The sequence below is a fragment of the Salmo salar genome, chromosome 10, assembly GCF_965601325.2.
Source record: "Salmo salar chromosome 10, fSalSal1, whole genome shotgun sequence".
Classification (NCBI taxonomy): Eukaryota; Metazoa; Chordata; class Actinopteri; order Salmoniformes; family Salmonidae; genus Salmo; species Salmo salar.
Window position 1 is genome coordinate 102,832,112 of NC_138300.1, and position 12,988 is coordinate 102,845,099.

Consider the following 12,988-nt stretch of genomic DNA (forward strand, 5'->3'; position numbering starts at 1 on the left):
TGAGTAAATGAGGGATACAAATTATATTTAAGGTGCTTCACACACTGTTCTATTAAAGTCACTACTCTGATACGCACCAGCTCAAAGTCCTCCAATTCACACTTGATCATCCGGCGCATGATGCTCTCCAGGATGCTCTGCAGCTCGTTCTGAAATCCCCCCTCTTCATCATCATCATCATCATCATCGTCACTCCCGCCTGCGTTGGGCCGGGCTGAACGGCGCATTCCCTGGTACCACAGCAGGCAGTGGACTGTGCAACTCAACAGATGGGCCTGAGAGGAACAGGAAGCATCAATGTCTTGATGTTCTTGTGGACGCACGCCACACACATACAAGCATGCCAGACAAGGGAGAGAAAAGCAGTAGAGTGGACTGTGCTGCTCACTAGTTGGGCCACTTCTGCACACACACACATACACACACACACATGCACGCACACACGCGCACGTGACATAATAGGTAAAAGTTAATACCAGAGGCTCCTGGAGGAAGACTTGGTCTCCTTGAGCACCGATGCATAACTCCAGCTTCACTGGGGGCAGAAGGTCCTGCTCTGGCTCATAGTATCGCCTCACCTAGACAGAACACATGCGTCAAATCACAGTGCAATATACCACATGTAATTACACCTTAAGATATCACACACACCTGCGAGAGCAGGGTCTGCATGATGGAGCTTGCTAGTTGAGAGTTGCGGCGGAGGACATCATGGAAACCCTACAAATAAGGCACACATGACAACCTTGTGTTAGAAGATAATATGTATACTGAAAAATGTAAATGCAACAATTTCAAAGATTTTACTGAGTTACAGTTCATAGAAAGAAGGAAATCAGTCAATTGAAATAAATTCATTATGCCCTAATCTATGGATTTGACATGAATTGGCATGGGTGCAGCCACTGGGAAGCCAGGCCCAGCCAATTAGAAAAGGTTTTTATTACAGATATAAATAATGTTTGTATATGGAGATTGCATGGCTGTCGATTTTATACACCTGTCAGCAACAGTGTGGCTGAAATAGCAGAATCCACTAATTTGAAGGGGTGTCCACATACTTTTGTATATATATATATACTTTTGTATATACTTATCAGCCAAAGCTGACATTGTGTAGCCTCATCCCAAATATTTTTGTGCCGTTTTGTGAACACCTATGGTCACTGTCTTGTAATGGTCATTGGTACGAACAGATCTGGGACCAGGCTAGACGTTGTGGTGTGGGGGTTCCGACCTCGTAGAGCATGAGTCGTACGTCGGCCTGCTGGCCCAGACATCGGCGCAGGCTGCTGAGGATCTCCAGGCAGAAGGCCTCGTTGGCAGCAGAGTTGTAGCGGGAGTGAACGTCCACCTGGACCTGGGCACAGGACAAGTCACAGGTGAATGGACCAATAGAAATTCCCTCATAATGGCTTGAATACATGAACGAAAGTGCAGAGGTACACTCAGTGTGCACTCAGTCACTATGAGTGGTGGTACTGATATCAAGACACTAATATCAGACAGACCGAGACACACACACCTGGCTGGAGGAGATGGCCTGGCTGGCTTGGCTGGAAGCCATGCTACCCAGGACCCGGAAGTTCTTCAGCAGCAGCAGGAAGCCCGTCACCGCAGATTTCCTCCCATCCAACTGGCTGCAGGGGTCACATGACAGGAAAGATTAATTGAGTACGAGCCCAGGGGCTGTATGAATCAAGTGTCTCAGAGTAGGATTGCTGATTTAGGATCAGTTTGGCCTTTTACATCACAATGAAAAAGACAACATGGACAGGGGTGACCTGATCCTAGATTAATACTCCTACTCTGAGACACTTGATACTTACGGCCCCATCTCTGATCAGAGCTATGTATGGTTAGGACAGAGGGAGGGGGAACTTACCTGGAGAACATGGCCTTCCTCAGAACGAGAATCAGAGCATCCTTCATGGACATACTGACCTTCAGCAGAGGCTGGGGACACCACAGAGAGAGAGATCACACAAGCAGCCCCTGCACTGGGCCTGGTGTGTGTGTGTGTGTGTGTGTGTGTGTGTGTGTGTGTGTGTGTGTGTGTGTGTGTGTGTGTGTGTTACCTGGACAGCCTTGAGTAGCCCCTGCACGGTGGCCAGTGGCAGGTAGGACAGGTGATCAAACGTCTCTGTCACCTTGGATGATGACTCCAGAAGGATCATGGGAGCCGAGACCACAATGTCCGAGAGGAGATCTGATGATGAAGATGAGAGGGAAATCAGACAACATCCAGAAACAATCCCTAGCCCCAACCGTCTGGACACGTAGAGATCTGAGAGGATTGGACATGTGTATGCAAAAGGCCTAATGCCAAATAGCAACAAACCAAAAAATACACCTATCCCATCAGAGCGCAAGGAGAACAAGATAAGTATATTTACCTATGTAATGAGTGACAGGGGAGGCCGTTTTGGTGACCAATCGGTTCAGGACTTGCTCCAGAATCTCACCCCTGATTGGCTCATGCATCTGTTCAAATAAACCAAAGAAAGTGGTTGAAATATCAGATGAACAGGAGATATCTTACAGGAGAGCTGCTTTAATATTCAGTCTTCCAAAATACATTGCCTGTTACAGCACTCTAATATTATAGCCTGGTTAAAGCAGACTGAATTATGCGCTCACCATTGTTTCACTGAGCGAAATATTCAGTCTGGTTTAACCAGGTTAGTCCTAACAAAATCAGCTCTTTGAAAGGCAACTGGGGATCAGAATCATCCCAAATCAGATATAGTGCTTCAGCTGAGAACTAACAGATTGATCATAATCAGTATAATGACATTAGCACGTGGCTGTCACTTCAGATCCTGTTCCTTATATAACCTATTCATTAATCACTGTCAGTCTACATTAAATGATCCAGGGGAGGAGGTCATAGTCACCGTACCTTGAAGCCCTCCAAGAGTACCTGTCCCCCCAGCCGACAGGCCTGCTGTGTGGGTGTTTTGGCTGTGGCGTTGGCCCCTTCGGTTGCAGTCTTCCCGAACGGCCCTGCCTTGGGGCCAAAGGCGTCCATGAGGATGAAGCCCAGTTGGACCAGCCCTTGGGTCACATGGTCCCAGCCAAACACACTGCAGGGGTCAAAGGTCAGTGATGGGGTCCTTAGTTACCACACTAGCATCCCCCTGAGGTGATGCTGGAGTAAGGATCAGTTCTCCCTTTTAGATCATAATGAATAAGATTATATGGACAGGGAGGACCTGATGCTAGATCAGCACTCCTACTCCAAACGGCTTTCTGAATACGAGCCCTGACCTGTTCTTGACAGTGTCCAGGATCATCTGAGCAAAGCTGCAGCGCTGAGGCAGCAGGTCCTGCAGGAACTTGGAGCCCTGCTGCAGCTGCTCATCCTTGAAGCCCTTAGTGATCGCCCCCTTCAAGAAATCAAACAACTACACCACCAGGGAGGGAGGGGGTAAAGGGTAAAACAGGGAGGGTTAGGAGAGAAGGGAGGGTGAGAGGCTTTCCCCAATGGTCTTTCCTCGATTCCTTGCGTACAGTCTCCTCATTGGAGACGTAGTTTCAAGCTCCTTCCCCTCTAAATCTTCTCCTCCCATGCATTTTGAGAAGCAGGCAAAGAGAAGATGCGAGGAACATAGGAAAGACAAATTGAGAAAGATAATTTTTGTGATTGGAGGTTGTCTGGGTTCCTACCTGCTCCTCGTAGCGTTGAATCCTGGCCACCGAGAGCAGCAGAGCAATGCTGAACGGACAGAGCTCCCCCTGGGACCCCTGCAGAGGACAGAGACCAAACACACAGTCAACACTGTCTAAGCACCACACTGAACACTATTCAACATACATACGGGTGACTGAATTCATGAATATCTGGATAATAACAATTTTCAATTTATAGACAATTTAAAGCCTCACTCCAAAAGCAGTATGAACAGCACACCAATAAAACCCCCCTTCTTTATCATTACTGTCAATCTATTTAAGGGGTGGGTGAGACAGTACGTGAGAGTGTATGTGGGACCTTAACACTTTTCAGGAACTCCCTCCCCAGCTCCTGGTCAAGCCGCACGGCAAAAACTATATGCAGGATGGCTGTGCCCTCCACATGCCTCAGCTGGTCCTGAGGAATGGACTGAACCTCCACATCCATACTCCTGTGTGTGTGTGTGTGTGTGTGTGAGAGAGAGAGAGAGAGAGATCGTAGAGTCTTCTCATCAAGGAAGTTCACACACAGCTTGTCATTGAATTAGACATTGTGGATTATTGGTGTCATAATGCTCACTCACTCTCCATCTTTCTGTTCCTCTTTCTGGCGAAGATCCTGCTCTTTAAAGTAGCTGATGATTCCTTCCAGGACCTGTTTCTTACAGCCCTGGTAGACAACACAAACACAAGAGGTTGTTCATTCACCAAGCTATGTGGAAACATATAGGACATTGTACATACAAACACGCACACACCTTAGCAGCCAGCAGCAGCAGCTGGTAGACCAAAGGTGGGATCTCCTGCAGGTCTAGTTTGAAGAACATCCTCAGGACCTTCTCGACCAGGAACTGCAGCTCCTCTGGGGCCAAGGGCACATCCCTGGAGAAGATTGTTTAAGGCGGGGTGTTGATGCACTCATTAACTTAGTGCAAATGCACTCATCGACTAACATCAAACATTTCTATTGAAACCAAGTGAAGCCCAATTCTTTCAGGTTTACCTGAACATAGTGGTCAAGTGGATCACACACTGTGGGTCCCATCTGTAAACACAGAACAAATACATCTAAGTTGCATTGACCACAAGCTCTGTGTGCCATATCAGTGAGCAACCATGGCTCCCTGAAGTACATCCAACTGTTTACATCAAATATCCTTATATGAAATATATCCCTCTTAACAGTGCTCTGATATGAGACTATTATAACAGCACCTTAAACACAAGCCATTATAAGACTGGTGTCAGGATCTGAATTAATTGTTTGTATGGTAACCCTTAGAAGAAGAGTGTCACTCAATGTCATGAGGGAGCTGACTCAATGTCATTTCCAGTGTAATCCAGGACCTTACCTGCTAGTGATAAGATTATTATTTTTATTTTTTTAATCAAGTTACATATCGGGATATTACTTTTGGCAATATATCGCAATATTATTTTTGCGCTAGTCAGCTGTACCGGCATAGCTTGCTCTCCATCTTTTTAAATAGTGAGAATTTGCTTCCAGCAATTTTATTTAAATGACTGATCAAAACTTGTGTTCTCAAAGCTCCCTCTTGTCCCTCTGCAACAGACATATGGTGAGCAATATGTTTGAAACATTTAATTGCAATAAAATAGCAGTATTGAAACGCAATATTTATATATAAATATATATAGAATCGTGAGAATCTAAATACACATTGTATCAGTACCTAAGTATCGTGATAATATCGTATCGGGAGTTCCCTGGCAATTGCTAGCCCTGGTCATTTCCATGAAAAAGGACCCATGAGCAGCAACGTGAAATTCATAGGAGCATATCAAATGAAAGCTAAGTCATATATATATATATATATATATATATATATATATATATATATATATATATATATTTATTTATTTTTAATTAAGGTATATATCAGGGTTTCCCAAACTCTGTCCTCGGGACCCCTAGGGATGCACGTTTTGGTTTTTGCCCTAGCACTACACAGCTGATTCACATTATCAAAGCTTGTTGAGTATTTGAATCAGCTGTGTAGTGCTAGGGCAAAAACCAAAACGTGCATCCCTAGGGGTCCCGAGGACAGAGTTTGGGATGTGCTGGCATATATACATTTTCAACCATTTTCCATCCAAAAAATTAGGAATAAGCAAAGGCCTTGATTTCTGCTCAAACAGATGGAAAAGGGGTCTCAGAAAACATCTACCAGAAAAAAAGAAAGTCTTAAAAAGTATAAGAAATACATCAAAACACAATAATGTTGAAATAATGACCCCCGACAACTAATATAACCACAAATTTAAATGATGGATAAATGTTTCTGCCTTCTGTAAGTTTAAGAAACTTTGCCTTAATTCCGGTAACAAAAACCCACTTATCGAAGATATTTTCTCTCCCTCATGAGAGAAGGTAAACCTATCAATTAGTTCGTGTTTTTACTGATATCAATTTTGTTTATGAATTATTAAGTGATTAAATTTCATTACCCAATTGTATTTAAAAAAAAATATATATATATTTTTAAATCGGTAATGGAATTTCTGCAATTGAATTGGCTACAATGGGAAATCATAGTAGTCACAAACCACAGTTGGATTCACCAATTTGAACAACACAGTAGAGTACCCTCCCCTCCTGCTCCGTGGCTCGACGACTCACTGCGAGCTCACAGAACAGGGCTCCGGGCAGCCGAGCGGAAATGGAGGAAAACTCGCCTCCCTGCGGACCTGGCATCCTTTCACTCCCTCCTCTCTACATTTTCCTCTTCTGTCTCTGCTGCTAAAGCCACTTTCTACCACTCTAAACTCCAAGCATCTGCCTCTAACCCTAGGAAGCTCTTTGCTACCTTCTCCTCCCTCCTGAATCCTCCTCCCCCTCCCCCCACTCCTCCCTCTCTGCGGATGACTTCGTCAACCATTTTGAAAAGAAGGTTGACGACATCCGATCCTCGTTTGCTAAGTCAAACGACACTGCTGGTCCTGCTCACACTGCCCTACCCTGTGCTTTGACCTCTTTCTCCCCTCTCTCTCCAGATGAAATCTCGCGTCTTGTGACGGCCGGCCGCCCAACAACCTGCCCACTTGACCCTATCCCCTCCTCTCTTCTCCAGACCATTTCCGGAGACCTTCTCCCCTACCTCACCTCGCTCATCAACTCATCCTTGACCGCTGGCTACGTCCCTTCCGTCTTCAAGAGAGCGAGAGTTGCACCCCTTCTGAAAAAACCTACACTCGATCCCTCCGATGTCAACAACTACAGACCAGTATCCCTTCTTTCCATTCTCTCCAAAACTCTTGAACGTGCCGTCCTTGGCCAGCTCTCTTGCTATCTCTCTCAGAATGACCTTCTTGATCCTAATCAGTCAAGTTTCAAGACTGGGCATTCAACTCAGACTGCTCTTCTCTGTGTCACGGAGGCTCTCCGCACTGCTAAAGCTAACTCTCTCTCCTCTGCTCTCATCCTTCTAGACCTATCTGCTGCCTTTGATACCGTGAACCATCAGATCCTCCTCTCCACCCTCTCCGAGCTGGGCATCTCCGGCACCGCCCACGCTTGGATTGCGTCCTACCTGACAGGTCGCTCCTACCAGGTGGCGTGGCGAGAATCTGTCTCCGCACCACGTGCTCTCACCACTGGTGTCCCCCAGGGCTCTGTTCTTGGCCCACTCCTATTCTCGCTATACACCAAGTCACTTGGCTCTGTCATATCCTCACATGGTCTCTCCTATCATTGCTATGCAGATGACACACAATTAATCTTCTCCTTTCCCCCTTCTGACAACCAGGTGGCGAATCGCATCTCTGCATGTCTGGCAGACATATCAGTGTGGATGACGGATCACCACCTCAAGCTGAACCTCGGCAAGACGGAGCTGCTCTTCCTCCCGGGGAAGGACTGCCCGTTCCATGATCTCGCCATCACGGTTGACAACTCCCTTGTGTCCTCCTCCCAGAGTGCTAAGAGCCTTGGCGTGACCCTGGACAACACCCTGTCGTTCTCCACCAACATCAAGGCGGTGACCCGATCCTGTAGGTTCATGCTCTACAACATTCGCAGAGTACGACCCTGCCTCACACAGGAAGCGGCGCAGGTCCTAATCCAGGCACTTGTCATCTCCCGTCTGGATTATTGCAACTCGCTGTTGGCTGGGCTCCCTGCCTGTGCCATTAAACCCCTACAACTCATCCAGAACGCCGCAGCCCGTCTGGTGTTCAACCTTCCCAAGTTCTCTCACGTCACCCCGCTCCTCCGCTCTCTCCACTGGCTTCCAGTCGAAGCTCGCATCCGCTACAAGACCATGGTGCTTGCCTACGGAGCTGTGAGGGGAACGGCACCTCCGTACCTTCAGGCTCTGATCAGGCCCTACACCCAAACAAGGGCACTCCGTTCATCCACCTCTGGCCTGCTCGCCTCCCTACCTCTGAGGAAGCACAGTTCCCGCTCAGCCCAGTCAAAACTGTTCGCTGCTCTGGCACCCCAATGGTGGAACAAGCTCCCTCACGACGCCAGGACAGCGGAGTCAATCACCACCTTCCGGAGACACCTGAAACCCCACCTCTTCAAGGAATACCTGGGATAGGATAAAGTAATCCTTCTAACCCCCCCCTTAAAAGATTTAGATGCACTATTGTAAAGTGGTTGTTCCACTGGATATTATAAGGTGAATGCACCAATTTGTAAGTCGCTCTGGATAAGAGCGTCTGCTAAATGACTTAAATGTAAATGTAGTACAGTAAAGAAAAGTAGAGTATAGTTCAGTACAGTAAAGTTCAGTATAGTGCACAGTAGAACACACTAGAATTGTCCTGTATTGTACTCTGCTGTACTCTACTGAGCTGTACTTTGATGTCCAAACTTGTGAAACATAGACATCTATGATTGGTTAAGATTTGGTCTGGTCTGGACCAACCAAATGTAGACTTGTTAGGGGGCAAAGCTCATTAAAATAATAGCCTGTGTCTAGAATAATATCCAAATATGCAAAGGAGGATATTGCATATTTATACATTTGTGTACCTATTTAGGATACATCACCATGAAGAGAATGACATTCATATCCATAATTATGCATTTCTGTGTAGTACAGATTAGGGACCCATGATAAAATTCCGTTAGCGCAAATCCACTTTGCTTACTGTAGTTCAATAACCAAAATCGATTTTTTCAAACTCAAAGTGTCATGTGATAGCTGACACTGCATTCTTTCTGCAGACATTCTGAATCTTAATTCGGAGCAGATATTTAACAGTGTTTTTAGAAAACGTGGACACAGAAAAATACAGAGGTAGATTTTACCGAAATTCTGATACCAAACTTTGCCTCTGCAGTTCTTCCAGTAAATATGTTTTTGTAAACGTTTCTGTGAAATTGTTAAAAGTAGTCCTTGTGCATGGAATTATATAGTTTGTTAAACTTTTAAATCAATGGTTTTTATTTGGCACACATTTTAAATGAAAAATCTGAGTCTATGCGTAATTCTGTTACTGTGGAATCGCCCCCCTATTACCTGCTGGAGCAGAGGCTGTTGATGAGCTGCTTCTTGTACTCTTCCCCACTGAGCTCACCTGTCGATATATCAGGGCAAAAAATAAGGGTATAGAAGACGATTTAGACAATTCTGTAAGGTCAGGTTTCTGCATTCATGGTTTTGAGTTTGGTTTTGTACCTTTGCCATAGGATAGAGCCTCAGTGGCAGCCAGGGCAGTGAGGACTGTGGGGAAGAGCTCCAGGGATTTGCCACTGCCCATCTTACCCAACTTAATGGCATCAACGAAGAGAGACGCCAGCTGTGCCAGAGAGGGGCCGGGCAGGTTGTGGGTCTAGGATGAGAACATACAGGGACAGGGTTATTGGAACAGATGAGTCTAATTATCAATACCAAATTACTTAAGTTTAAACATGGGAAAAAAAAGGCAGAAACAACCCTCCTCCGGTTTGTGAATAAATAAATCTGCCTATGAAACTGCGTAGCCTAATTAATGGCCCCACGCAAAACAACCTTTCTAAGAAATATCACTGTACCTCTAGCATCAGCAGTCCAATGATGTCTGATGCCACCTCTGTCTGGAGATCTCCAGACTCACACAGGGGGATGCAGTGCTGGTACAGGAGCAGCCTGCGACTCGCCCCCTCTGGGGCACTGGGCAGAGAGCCTGAGAGAACACACACACTTTGAGACACCATACTCCAACATTGAAGAAGCATCCAAAGGAAATACCATGGTACAATGACAAAGGCCTGGGTCATAGTGTCAAAACATTTTTTGTATATCACACATGGTTACCTTTGAATATGGATTTGACCATGGCTCCAATGCTCTTCCCCTTCAACGCACTGTTTGTGACCACAGTGGTCAGCTAGAGGGAAAACACCCAGATTATTCAAGAGTTGGGTAAATAGTTTAGCCTGGTTGCCACTCTGTTTCTGCTCTATTATGGAAACTTCTTATGGAATTGACATGGCATGACAATGACAGTTGGCAAGATGGCACAAACAGATCTGGGGACTATGCAATACCTAGTTATGTACAAAGTAGTAATACAATGTGTCAATTAATACATTATTGAGATGTAGTCAAATGAATAATGTGTATTACAATATACATTATCATAATTGTGTTGTAGGGTGTTGGTAAAATGTGTGTTGACTGGTAACCTGGTCATCAGTCAGGGATGAGAGGTACTGCTGCAGCTCAGCGATGCGCTCTCCATCAGACAACGAAACTATCTTCTCCATGATGTCAGCTCTCATGTTGGACGTCTACAAGGTAAAAGAAGACATACACTTTCTGATATGATTTGCAGTGTATTGCACAATGTCCAATAGGGTGTTAAATTATAACAACGTTGACAAAGTTAGCTAGGTACACCACTGCCAGTTCATTACTAATCATTGGCTTTAAGATAACATGAACTACCTCACGTTAGGATAGCTAGCTATCGCGCTTCCAGTCGTGTGATAAAAGTTATTGAACGAACTTTCAGGTGAAACTACAATACCACTACTTTGGTTGAACATACCTTTGCGGGTCCTAATTGTATTGTATCGAGTAAAACGGTTTATTTTTTTTATTTTTCGGACAATTTCACCAGTAGCTAGCATGCCAGCTCCTACTAACGTTTCGAATTAGCAGCAAACTGAAGTTCCGTTGTGACTAGTTAGTTACCACATTCACAAAGTCAGAATTGTCAATATCGTAAAAATGTATAAAAACAAAAAGGTCCCTTTTGTTTTTAATTTAAGGTTAGGCATAAGGTTATCAGTGTGGTTAGGGTTAAAGTTAGATTTTAAGAAGATGCATTTTAGAAATAGTCTGGATTTAGCCATATTGATGACTTTGTAGCTGTAGTAACTAGTGACGACCGAAATTCCCGCCAGCAAACCTTTTCCTGTTGTCAATGTTTGCATGCCAGTGATTGGCTCTGTGTGTGTATGGAACGCCCACCATGTGCTGCCTACAAATGTCTATTTCTTTACAATAAAAAAAGAAAGAAAAGCAGACGAGTTAGCTACTAACTAATTAAATTTAGCAACCCGAATTTCCAACGATTAGCTAGTTAGCTATATGAACTAATGAAATACGCATATTTCCACGTTGTATACCAGGTGTTAGCTGGATAATTTATCTGACAGTGTCAAGGTAACGTTTTAACAGACGGACGAGATATGGGAAAACATTCACTTAAACTGTGGAATGTCTTGTTTGCTAGCAGGTAACATCAGTGCATTAGGCTACATCACGTTAGTACAGTTGGCTAACAACTTAGCTAGCTACAGTACTTAAAGTAACAGTAGCAAGCTGTGTGTTTTGACAGGTTGTCTAAATAGTTTGTCACATCATCATCAAAATAGTCTCAGACCCAATATTTCCATACTTGTGTGATTTCATAGTAGGCCTATGTTTTGTCACACCCAGCTATCTAACGTTGGATACTTAGAAATTACTTAAACATTACTGTGGCTAGCTAGCAAGACCTTTATATTGAATAAACATGCACTTCTGTGTGTGTTGTCTAATGTGCTGAGCAAGCTAAGATGTTAGGTAAAGGTTAGATGCCATTCATTTAATGTTCCATCTATACATCCAATCAGCTCACTGTTTTAAATTGTACATCTTATACTCATCCTCCCTCCTATTTCCATAGCAGACATGGTGGCCCATCTTCAAAAAGTTACCAGATGGGAGCCTTGTCCTGAAAGACAACAGCTACTACAAATGCACCATTGAGAGCATCCAGTCTGGCTGCATCACCACCTGTAAAGGCAGCTGCACTGTCCCCTGGAAGATCACCAAGGACTTCAGCCATTGCCTGTTCTCGCCGCTTCCGTCTGGCAGACTATAACGGAGCATCCACCACCAGGCCATGAGACAGTGGAAAAGCCTGGCTATCCACCTGCACCTTAAGAGACTATTTCTACTGACTCTCTGTAGCAGTATTGCTTCCATCCCTCTCCTTGCCCCAACCTGGGCTTGAGTCAGGGACCCTCTGAACAGATCGACAACTTGTCACCCACAAAGCATCGTTATCTATCACTCCACAAAAGCTGTGGCTCCACACCCTGTGCCCAGCTGGGCCTCTGTTCATGATCTCCACACCTGTGCCTGACTGGGCCTGTCTTTGACCTCCACACCTATGCTCGGTTGTCCCTCAGTCACCCCATCCTCTGCTCTACTCCAGTTGCTCTCCATTTTCAGTAAATTATATATAATTGTAATTATTTGATTTAAATTGTTTGTCCCTCTGTGGTGTTTATTTAACTGTATATACAGCATAATTTTTCATTGATGTATTACTCAACAGTATGCCCCCCTTCCTCTTAATTCACTCTGAGCAAAAAAGCCCTTTGCTGAATTCTCTAATTACATTTTGATCAATTAATGTCCGTTTTTGAATGCTCCATTGTATAAACTATTTAAGTGTCCTGCTTGTGTGCTATGTGCACTGATTTCAAACAATTATTGTATATTTGTCATTCTCATGTCTTCCTCCAATTCTGTCTTCAATTGATTTACAATCAAAACAACTTATCTAACATTAGGTTTTTAGATGTGAACTTGATATTAAATGTATAGATTAAGCCATTTATCTTATTTGAGATAAACAAGATTTAACCCCTGTGGTGTTTTTTGTATGTTTTTATTTAACCTTTATTTAGCAAGTCAGTTAAGAACAAATTCTTATTTACAATGACGGCCTACCCCGGCCAAACCCAGACGACGCTGGGCCACATTTAGGCAACACTTCTATAAATTCGAATCCTGAAGAGGGTGAACGGTTTGACAAAAGAGACCGGTTTTCATAATAAAAAGTTATGGATGATGACAGATTT

The 12,988-nt window shown here is 44.3% G+C and overlaps 1 protein-coding gene and 1 long non-coding RNA gene across 4 annotated transcripts in view; one reads left to right on the forward strand and one right to left on the reverse strand.

Moving 5' to 3' along the window:
* The window catches only part of fanci (FA complementation group I), a 29,200-nt gene that overhangs the window by 15,569 nt on the left and 643 nt on the right, over nt 1-12,988 (reverse strand). The window contains exons 1-21 of one of the 2 annotated variants that reach the window (XM_014125051.3): nt 10,678-10,859; nt 10,313-10,417; nt 9,942-10,014; nt 9,680-9,810; nt 9,324-9,477; nt 9,165-9,222; nt 4,679-4,720; nt 4,434-4,557; nt 4,260-4,345; nt 3,995-4,127; nt 3,670-3,747; nt 3,271-3,407; nt 2,903-3,086; nt 2,397-2,484; nt 2,079-2,209; nt 1,886-1,956; nt 1,526-1,640; nt 1,238-1,360; nt 652-720; nt 477-578; nt 78-275 (exon numbers count right to left, since the gene is read on the reverse strand). In XM_014125051.3, coding sequence (XP_013980526.3) covers nt 78-275; nt 477-578; nt 652-720; nt 1,238-1,360; nt 1,526-1,640; nt 1,886-1,956; nt 2,079-2,209; nt 2,397-2,484; nt 2,903-3,086; nt 3,271-3,407; nt 3,670-3,747; nt 3,995-4,127; nt 4,260-4,345; nt 4,434-4,557; nt 4,679-4,720; nt 9,165-9,222; nt 9,324-9,477; nt 9,680-9,810; nt 9,942-10,014; nt 10,313-10,408 — 2,193 coding nt within the window. In that variant the 5' untranslated portion in view covers nt 10,409-10,417; nt 10,678-10,859. Of the gene's footprint in view, nt 1-77; nt 276-476; nt 579-651; nt 721-1,237; nt 1,361-1,525; nt 1,641-1,885; nt 1,957-2,078; nt 2,210-2,396; nt 2,485-2,902; nt 3,087-3,270; nt 3,408-3,669; nt 3,748-3,994; nt 4,128-4,259; nt 4,346-4,433; nt 4,558-4,678; nt 4,721-9,164; nt 9,223-9,323; nt 9,478-9,679; nt 9,811-9,941; nt 10,015-10,312; nt 10,418-10,677; nt 10,860-12,988 lie in introns of those variants that run through there. The other variant, XM_014125052.3, reaches the window with a different exon arrangement.
* On the forward strand, nt 10,353-12,775 carry LOC106561278 (uncharacterized). Of its 2 annotated transcripts, none has more exons than XR_014379111.1 (2): nt 10,353-10,424; nt 11,803-12,775. It is a non-coding gene; the product is annotated as an uncharacterized LOC106561278 (long non-coding RNA). The 2 variants fall into 2 exon arrangements; XR_001318756.2 differs by lacking the exon at nt 10,353-10,424 and adding an exon at nt 11,234-11,370.